Source organism: Colobus angolensis, unplaced genomic scaffold (genome assembly GCF_000951035.1).
Source record: "Colobus angolensis palliatus isolate OR3802 unplaced genomic scaffold, Cang.pa_1.0 Scaffold134, whole genome shotgun sequence".
Classification (NCBI taxonomy): Eukaryota; Metazoa; Chordata; class Mammalia; order Primates; family Cercopithecidae; genus Colobus; species Colobus angolensis.
Window position 1 is genome coordinate 1,243,452 of NW_012114422.1, and position 10,348 is coordinate 1,253,799.

The 10,348-nt window shown below is 45.9% G+C and overlaps 1 protein-coding gene across 1 annotated transcript in view; it reads left to right on the forward strand.

The window, feature by feature from the left end:
- MYOF (myoferlin) overlaps positions 1-10,348 on the forward strand; it is a 177,463-nt gene that overhangs the window by 3,922 nt on the left and 163,193 nt on the right. Inside the window, exon 2 of the mRNA XM_011934357.1 lies at positions 7,451-7,479. Within this exon, the coding sequence (XP_011789747.1) occupies positions 7,451-7,479 (29 nt within the window). The remainder of the gene's footprint in view (positions 1-7,450; positions 7,480-10,348) is intronic.

A 10,348-nucleotide genomic window follows, 5' to 3' on the forward strand; every position in this document is an offset into this window, starting at 1 on the left:
CTTCCTTCCTTCCTTCCTCTCTCTCTCTCCCCCCCCCCTTTTTTTTCTGCCATCCAGGAGGGAGGAGTGCAGTGGTGTGATCACAGTCTCGAACTCCTGGCCTCAAGCGATCCTCCCACCTCAGCCTCCTGAGTAGCTGAACTATAGGCACACACCACCATCCCCAGCTAATTTTTAATTTTTTTTGTAGAGACAGGGCCTCTCTCTGTTTCTCAAGCTGGCCTTGAACTCTTGGGCTCAAGCAATCCTCCTTTCTTGGCCTCCCAAAGTACCGCACAGGTATGAGCGCCCAGTTGTGTTCTACTGTGAGCGACCCTTCTGAGGCTGTCAAATTACTCAGGGCCTGGTAGGAACTAGGAGGATCTACGGGCTGCTGTAGTCCTGGTGCATGGTTGTTGTTGATGTTGAGCAGTGCGGGTGTGGATTATGAAAGACACAATGCTTATGTAATTTTTCACATCCTTGGGGTGCACCAGATTCCATGAGCCAGATCCGAATCGTGAGGCTGCAGTGAGTGCCTGTGAGCCAGGGGTGGCCATTCGGCCCTAAGTTCCATGCAGACAGCCAGGCTGTGAAGCTGAATCTAGCTGAGATTAGTCTACAAGACCGCTGAGACCAATTTCAACTCTGAGACTTGATGATTCCTCCAAACAGAACAGGTTGTTAAAAAAACTTTTTAATTTTAAATAATATGATATTTTTAACTTCTAAAATTAAAAATGCATGTAGACATAAAATAAACTAACAATCCAGAAGGGATTAATGCCACTAAAAAGTGCAAATTCTCCCTGCACCTCTTCTACTCTTTCTCTCTCCCACTGTTAGTCCTTCAGGGCCACCACGCTGAACAATTTGATTTGAATCCTTCTGGACCTTTTGCTATAGATATGTAAGTTGTCCCAACTACTACCTGTTAGCAACAGGACTGCAGTGGGTGTCCCCGTGGAGCATGTCTTTGTGAATATGCACATTTCATTTTTGTTTTATTTACTTTTTTTTTTTTAAGACAGAGTCTCGCTTTGTCACCCAGGCTGGAGTGCAGTGGTGTGGTCTCGGCTCACTGCAACCTCTGCCTCCTGGCAGAGTGATTCTCTCGCCACAGCCTCCTGAGTAGCTGGGATTATAGGTGCCCACCACTGCGTCCGGCTAATTTTTGTATTTTCAGTAGAGACAGGGTTTCACCATGTTGGTCAGGCTGGTCTTGAACTCCTGGTCTCATGATCCACCGTCCTTGGCCTCCCAAAGTACTGGGATTATAGGCGTGAGCCACTGTGCCTGGCCATGAATATGCACATTTCAAAAGCACAGCTTCTATCTTTGTGTGTGTGTGTGTGTGTGATTTTTCTTTTTCCTTTTTTTTTTTTTTTTAGACAGAGTTTTGCTCTTGTTGCCCAGGCTGGAGTGCAATGGCATAATCTTGACTCACTGCAACCTCCACCTCCCAGGTTTAAGTGATTCTCCTGCCTCAGTCTCCCGTGTAGCTGGGATTACAGGCATGAACCACTACGCCTGGCTTATTTTTGTGTTTTTTAGTAGAGACAGGGCTTCGCCATGTTGGCCAGGCTGGTCTCGAACTCCTGACCTCATGATCCACCCACCTTGGCCTCCCAAAGTGCTGGGATTACAGGCATGAACCACTACGCCTGGCTTATTTTTGTGTTTTTTAGTAGAGACAGGGCTTCGCCATGTTGGCCAGGCTGGTCTCGAACTCCTGACCTCAGGTGATCCACCCGCCTCCGCCTCCCAAAATGCTGAGATTACAGGCATGAGCCACTGCATCTGGCCTTTTCTTTTCTTTTAAAGATGCTTTTGCTGGATCTTGACATTGGCTTCCATTTTCCCTTTGACCCATCCCTTGCTTCTGTGTCCAATCTCTTGAAAAGGTGACTGAGCAGAGGTTTCCTTGTATACTTTTATATTATTGTGTCTTTACAATGTGGCAACATTACATTCACATAAAACATCCATCTCCTTGGGTACACAGTTGTTGCTACTATAGCATTTTTCTCGTCCTCTCCTTACGATATCCCCCATTCCATCAGCCAGAATTTTCTCTCCCTTCTGGTCTTGTGTAAATTTTTCCTTGTGGAATGTCTACTGCTGCTGTCCAGACGGCCCCCAGATAATTGTCATGTTATTACTTATTTTTTCCAGATTCCTGTTATTTTACTTGAAACTGTTTTTGGAATGTGAGCCTAGATATTTCTAGAATATCCCCCCTCTAATTAGCGTATCAAACTTTGTAGTCTTGAGCAAACCACTTAACCTCTCAGAGAGTCCTTTTTTCTTTTGAGAAATGGGGCTGTAATGGCTTATCTGAAAGGGAGTTAATCTCTAGACATCCCAAAGGCTGTGATGTATCCAATAGACACATGTGTATTTTTAGTAAAAACCTGCTTTGCTATTTGAAATTATAAAGTGGGTTTTTTTTTCAGTCGGGGACATTAACACCAAGAATATATCTTTTAAAGCATTTTTTAAATAAGCTCCAAAGCTATGAGAACTTTACTGCCTGGCGACAGAGCAAGACTCTATCTAAAAAAAGAAAAAAAAAAAAAGAATGAGGAAGTGATGTGAGAAAGAAAGACCTCATGGATATTATTCCCTGTGGTCTGTCCAGGCACTTGGTGCATTGCCCACACAGAGCCTTGGTTCACCCAGTGAGAACCATAGGACTTATCAAGAAGATCCCTATCAGCTCAAACTGATAATCACACTACTCAGGTATTCCCATAAAACCACTGTATTGTATTGACAAAACAATCAGGAAGGCAAAAGTGTTTAACCTACTGTGCCATTCCCATCCCTTCCTGGAGAACAAGGCTTAGAGACTCACTGCCTAAGGAAAGTGGCCCCACCCTATGGAAGCATGGGAACTCTCAAAGGTACACTGCAGGGTCTTAGTCATCTATAAAGCTACAATTGCCCTTAAAAAATTAATTAATGTGCCTTGTTTTTCTTTCCTCCTTCACAACACATCTCACCTGCGTGCCCTCAGCTTAGGGGTGCTGGTATTTGTCTGGTACGGGTTTTCCTTTCTAACCACGCGTGTGTTTCTCCTTTCCCCTAGGATTTGGCCCTTCCAAGAAAGCATGGGATTGTTATATCCTCTGCAACACCCAGTACATCACTGATGTTGAATATACATTTTAAATATTGAGCATGTAAGAAAAGAACTGGCAGGAGATTTGAGACACCTTGGTGTGATAAAGTCCTTGATGCTTAGTCTTGAAAGAGACCCTGGGAAGTCAGCCAATTGCCCTTCTTTCCAGCTGAATTACATTTAATATTCTCTCAGGTGTTTGTGAATGAGGCTTAGCAAAGAACCCTGTCAAATATTTATGAACTAGGAGTATAACCAGTTCCTAGCACCTGGTCTCTGGGGGCAAATCGGTGTCTTAGACATTTTGCATTCTTGTTCCTGGCAAGGAAAACGTGAAGCTGCCAGTTTTTATGTTGAACCTTCGTACATGAAACATACTATATAGAATGCCATGATATGGCAGTGGTCACCTGACTGTCTAATTTCTATTGAACAGCTGTTCTATTGCACAGGGGTGTGCTCTGAGCAGGTCTGAGTACAGTTCTGTCTCAGAAAAAGTTATGGGACATTTGATACCTTAAGCCTTATCAGTTAACTTCTTACTGGGCATGAGGGTGCAAAGGCCCTGAGCTCTGGGGCCAGGGATGCCTAAATGAGAATTCCAGTTGCAGTCCCTAGTTGTTCATGAGCAGATAAAATCTTCAACTTCAAGCCTGGGCATGGTGGCTCACGCCTGTAATCCCAGCACTTTGGGAAGCCGAGGTGGGTGGATCACCTGAGGTCAGGAGTTCGAGACCAGCCTGGCCAACATGGTGAATCCCTGTCTCTACTCAAAATACAAAAAAATTAGCCAGGCATGGTGACGGGCAGCTGTAGTCCCAGCTACTCAGGAGGCTGAGGCAGGAGAATTGCTTGAACTCAGGAGGTGAAGGTTGCAGTGAGCTGAGATGGTGCCATTACACTCCAGCCTGGGCAACAAGAGTGAAACTTCATCTCAAAAAAAACAAAACAAAACAAAAACAAAAAGAAACAAACAAAAAACCCCCCAAAAAAACAACAGCAAAAAAGCACATCAGTTTCAGTGTTAATAATACCTCCTGCCTTGCAGGGCTCTTTGAGGATTAAATTAATGTACATGTGACATTGCACATGGCAATCTATAAATCTCCTTACCTATTTGATAGTAGTTTCATGGAGCACTACAGTGCACCAGAGAGTATTTCTGGAACTAAGGCTAGAAAAATATACATAAGATGGCTTGGACTTTTAGGCCTAGGTGACCGTCTAGTTAGCCCACAAGAATGAGATGCAAACCAGAATAGACATGAAAAGTTACAATCCGAGTAGATGAAAGAGTGAAAAACCTTGTGGAGAAAGTGTCATTTGGCTTGGCTTTAAACGATGAGTGGAAATTTGACAGAAATAATGGAAAAAAGACATTCCAGGCTTTGGAACAGCACAGAAGGACCAGGGAGCCATGGGGAGGAGTAATGTGGTATGAATAGGGTTTGAACTTTACTCATCAAACAGTCGGGAGCCTTGTTAGGCAGCAATGTGAGCAGCAGACTCATACTAGTCAGGGAGACTAGTAAGAAGGTTTATTAGTTGAGTCAAATGCTTCTCAGGACAGGTGGAGCTCATCCCAGGGCTGGAATCAGAAGGAAGGCACTAATAAGGAAAGACACTGAGGAAGCAGCCTGATTGAATTAAATTAATAAGGAAGCCACACTGGACAGGCGAATTCAGCCATCCTTCCTCGCATTCTACTGTGAAATGGAACATCAGACTGCCTTGCTTCCAGCTGGAGTGTGTGCCCTGTGGGCAAGTGCAGGGCTGGTTGGGTAGCTCTGCAAGAAGCCAGCATGAGGGCAGTAGCCACCTAAGGCAGCAGGCAGGGAGACCACCAGGAGATCGAAGGAAAACAGAAATACAAAGTGATTTTTGAAGACAAATTGTGGTGTCTTCCCAAAGATCAAATTGGGGAGCATTTCCTCAACCAAGCTGAGCTGTGGTTCATTTGCATAAGGTCCTTCTCTCCCTAGCCTGTTGTACTATCTGAAAGGATAGGGAGTCACGGTTCAGAATTGCTTCATTGCAAGGAGCAGATACCCACTTCACCGTACGCAAGGAAACCTTGGTTTTTCTACAGCTAGAGAGAAATCTGGAGTCCAGATCACAGACCTCACAGGAACCAGAATCATGTCAGCTCACTTCTCCCCACCTCCCAGGGACTGTGCAGCCTCCTGCCTCTGTTTCTCCCTGCACATGGCAGCCATTACTTTTCTGCATATTGGCTATAATTGTTGACTCTCTGCAAATTGGCTGTCCTTAGTGAGGCCTCTTGCATGGGCTTTGGGTTGCCACAAGGTGACTGGGTCCTGACTCTACATCCAACTACAGTGGCAGCATCTCATGCATGAGATAGCTCAGAGAAAAACACCCATTGGCTTGGTTTTGGTCAGATATTCAGCCCTGCTCCAATCAACTGTGGTCAAGGGGCATGGAAACTCAAGACAAAGCGGGTAGACCAGATGTGTCTACTCACAGGGCAGCCTTCCGGGGCCCTAGAACATGAACTCTCCACCCCATCTCCTTCCAGGGATTAGATCTGTTCTTTTCCATCTTTAATCTGTTGGTTGACATAACCTCTCACTTAAAGAAACCCCTTCTTTCTGTAATTAACACAATACCTGGAAAGGGATGTCCTTTGGATTAGAAAAACTAATTTTCACTCCTGATTTTATCGCTAGGAGCTGGGTGTCTTTGGGCAACTTTATTTCTGAGCCTTCATTTCCTCATCTACAGAGTGTGGAGAATAATCTGTACCTCTCAAGGAGCTTGTCGGGAGCAATTGTGATAAAATATCTAAAGAACTTGTCATAGTGCTGACACGGAATGTTGTATGACAAGTGCTCGTGTCTTCCGGCTTTTATGCCCCACTTCTTCCCCCATTGCTGCAGGGACATACAGAGTCCTGGGGGACATTTCCAAGGGGTGGCCCAGGCTTAGCTGTTCAGAATAAACAGGATGCTGGTCAGCCGTGGCTGCACAAACAGCCTAAAGGTATTGCCCAAGTAGGTTATTTGTTTTTAATAGTGGTAAAACACATACAACGTAAGATTTACCATCTTAACTATTTTAAATGTACAGGGTTTTTTTTTTTGGTTTTAGTTTTAGTTTTTTTTTTTTTTTTGAGACGGAGTGTCGCTCTGTCACCCAAGCTGGAGTTCAATGGTACCATCTCGGCTCACTGCAATCTCTGCCTCCTGGGTTCAAGCGATTCTCCTGCCTCAGCCTCCCAAGTAGCTGAGATTACAGGCATGCACCACCACACCCGGCTAATTTTTGTATTTTTAGTAGAGAAGGGGTTTCGCCATGTTGGCCAGGCTGGTCTTGAACTCCGACCTCAAGTGATCTGCCCACCTCAGCCTCCCAAAATGCTGGGATTCTATTTCTAATTTCCTGAGGAAATGGCCTACTGTTCTCCATAGAGCCTGCACCATTTTACATTCCCACCAGCACTGCACAAGTGTTCCAATTTCTCCACAGCCTTGACAACACTTCTTTTTTTCTTCTTTATTTCATAGTAGCATCTTAATGGGTGTGAGCATAGTAGGTTCTTAGCAACTCTCTGGCTTGGATTTTCAGCTCACACTTGCTGCATTAGCTCAGAGTGAGAATTGCTGCAGTGCAGGCCTCGTCCTCAGTGACCAGCAGGAAGGCAGCTCTCCTGTGATGGAAAGCCTGCCTGGCAAGAGCCCAGCAGCAGCCTGAAAGAGCCTGGTGGCCTCTTGGCCAGTGGAGCCCAGCTCTGAGGTCCTTGTGGCCAGAATTGTGCTGGGAACCATAGCAGAGCAAAAGACACGTGAGAAATAGTGATCTCGACTCACTGCAACCTCCACCTCCCAGGTTCAAGCGATTCTCCTGCCTTAGCCTCCTGAGTAGCTAGGATTACAGGAGCATGCCACCATACCCAGCTAATTTTTGTATTTTAGTAGAGAAGGGGTTTTGCCATGTTGGCCAGGCTGGTCTTGATCTCCTGACCTCAGGTTATCTGCCCACCTCGGCCTCCCAAAGTGCTGAGATTACAAGCATGAGGCACCGCACCCGGCCCTCATTTCATTTTTAGGAAGTAGGTATTATTGCCATCTTCATTTTCCCTATGAGGGAGCTGAGGCAGAGACAGATCAGGATTTAACTGGATTCCAGATGGTCCATGCGTCTTCACTGAGCTCAGCATGGATGAAGAGGTTTCTTCACAACCTCTGACTATACAACCAACTCAGATAAACAGTTCCTCTCCCTCTGAACGGATTGAGTTGTTTAGTGGTTGGGGTCATTAGGATCCAGTCTGAAAAAGGAAGAAAGTGTACCAAGAACAAAAGAGCATTAAAAAAAAAGAAAAAGAAAAACAAAACCCATCCCTCCTCGGGTGAGTTTGCAACAGAGCAATGAAAGCCTTTATGATATGCTGTGACTCAGAAGCTCAGAGGTGACATAGCTTAGCAGTGAATCAGTTCCGCTGATAGTCAAGTTTGAGCCATTTTATTAGTGGAGACTAGAACCGTAACTTCTTGTAATGTAAAGTATTAAAAATCTAATATTTGACTGGCAGGGTGAGGTCCACTTCATTTCACCTCCGTTTGTTGGTTTATGACCTTCATCATCTTTTTCATCTGAATAGTGCAGCTTATAAATTGAAAAAAAAAAAAAAATCCTTGCCCTTCTCTCTCTTTCTTTCAATAAACAAAACGTTATGTTTTTGTTTACCCCTCCTAACAGTCTGAATTCATTGCCGGGACACTCCCTGTCTCTGTTCCTCCTATGTTTAGCAGCTCCTTCCTCATTCCAAGCATGAGTCCATTCAACAAGTATTGATCCAAGTGTTGATGGAGAGGGTACTCTGCCAGGCAGCATGCTTAGCTCTGTGTATAGGGTGGGGAACAAAGCAAGTTTAGCCCTGTCCACATGCATCTTATAGTCTAAGCTGTAAATAGGGCCAGCGTTCAGTGAATTAAGAGTGCAGGCTGGGTGTGGTTACTCACACCTGTAATCGCAGCACTTTGGGAGGCTGAGGCGGATCACTTGAGGTCAGGAGTTCGAGACCAGCCTGGTCAACATGTTGAAACTCTGTCTCTGCTAAAAATACAAAAATTAGCCAGGCATGGTGGTGGGCACCTGTAGTCCCAGCTACTTGGGAGGCTGAGGCAGGGGAATTGCTTGGACCTGGGAGACGGAGGTTGCAGTGAGCCGAGATTGTGCCACTGCACTCCAGCCGGGAGGACAGAGCGACTCTGTCTCAAAAAAAGAAAAAAAAAGAAAGAGTGCAGTGTGTTTAAACTTCTGGAAAGGAGACATTATCATTATTGGCAATTATATTGATGGTGATGGTTTACTGGCTGTTAAGCACTCTGCTCATGCTTCTCATGTACTTAGTTATTCAATTTTAATATACTCCTTTATCTTTTTTTTTAAAGACAGAGTCTTTCTCTGTCACCCAGGCTGGAGTATAGTCGCGTGATCTCAGCTCACTGCAACCTCCACCTCCCAGGGTCAAGCAATTCTCCTGCTTCTGCCTCCCGAGTAGCTGGGATTTCAGGTGCGCACCACCATACTCAGCTAATTTTTGTATTTTTAATAGAGTCGTGGTTTCACCGTGTTGGCCAGACTGGTCTCAAACTCCTGACCTCAGGTGATCTGCCCGCCTCGGCCTCCCAAAGTGCTGTGATTACAGGCGTGAGCCACCGTGCCTGGCCTACTCCTTTATTTTCTCACCAAAAAAGTAAAAATAAAAATAAGAAAGAAGTCCTCACTTGAGAGCTGGATAAACTGAGTCTTGGGTAGAGTGGGTGAAATGCTTCGCTCAAGGTCTCACAGCAGGGTCCAGGTGGAGCTGGAACACTAACGCCCACTGCCAAGGCTGTACCACCTATGCTTTCCCTTACGCAGCCCTGAGTGCTTGGTCTTGGTCGCATCCAAATTTGGCCCATCCTCTGGTCAGGCACATGAACTGAGCCCACGTGGCTGGCAATCTGGGCTCTACTGCTTACTCTTGGCAGTAACCTCCCTGGACAAAGCCAGCCCTGAGGGCATCTGGTCACACCACGCTGGGGCCTGGGGCATTGGTGCCTTTGAGCTGGACATCTTTGGTCTCAGAGGACTTGTTTAGGACCCCAAATTCCCTCTTGTTTGCCCTCGGGTGTTGGACACATTATGATGGCTTCCATGTGTGAAAGTGCCTTGCAGGGCACTGACACTGTAGAAAGCTTTTTCATGGGTGTAATCTTTTTTTTTTTTCTTCAGTGATGCAGTCTAGCTCTGTCACGCAGACTGGAGTGCAGTGGTGCAATCCTGGCTCACTGCAACCTCTGCCTCCCAAGCTCAAGCAATTCTCCTGCCTCGGCCTCCTGAGTAGCTGGGGCTACAGGAGTGCACCACCATGCCCTGCTAATTTTTTGTATTTTTAATAGAGACGAGGTTTCACCAAGTTGGCCAGGCTGGCCTCGAACTCCTGACCTCAAGCAATCCGCCCGCTTTGGCCTCCCAAATTGCTGCGATTATAGGCGTGAGCCACCACGCTTAGCTCACGGGTGTAATCTTATTTGTTCTCCACAACAACACAAGGAGGTGCTGAGGACCGATATTCATACCCATTGTTCAGACAAAGATATTGAGACTCAGATATCAAGGGAGGCCAAAGCTGTGTAGCCAGAAAGAGGCAGGGAAGCGCTAATCTTTACCTTTTTCCACTGCTTCACATATGGCTGGTTTTCTTTGTGCTTGGTGTCTTCTCGTTTTAATTCCACCCTCTGCCCCTGTCCCAGGCCCCACTGACAAACAACAGCCCGTCAACACTCCTGACCCCCAGCTCTCCCTCCGATCCACAGCAAACAACCAGCCCAGCGTGCTAAAGCACCCACAGGTGAAAGCCATGCATAGCATAGGAAGGAGGGTCGAGGAAAGTGAATCAAACTGCTGGCAGGGCCGAAAATTCCACTGAAAGAGATGATTAATGGTGAGACACCAGGGTCTGAAGCTGAGGGTAAACTCAACTGGAAATTATTTGCCTGGGAAGGATAGGATCTAATTATCAAGAGTTTTGAGTCAGCGCTTTGCATTTGTTTTCAAAGTTGTTTGAAGTGACTATTTTGTTTTCTCTTGATACCATCTCTTGGATGGGGGAAGGGCAGAGGACCGGATCCTCCCAAAGCTTGCCCGAAGGAAGCAGTTGATAGTTCTGATCCAACACATGGTAATGTCCCCCTGTGTCCTGGGCACTGTATGTCTTCTCATTTGACCCTTGCT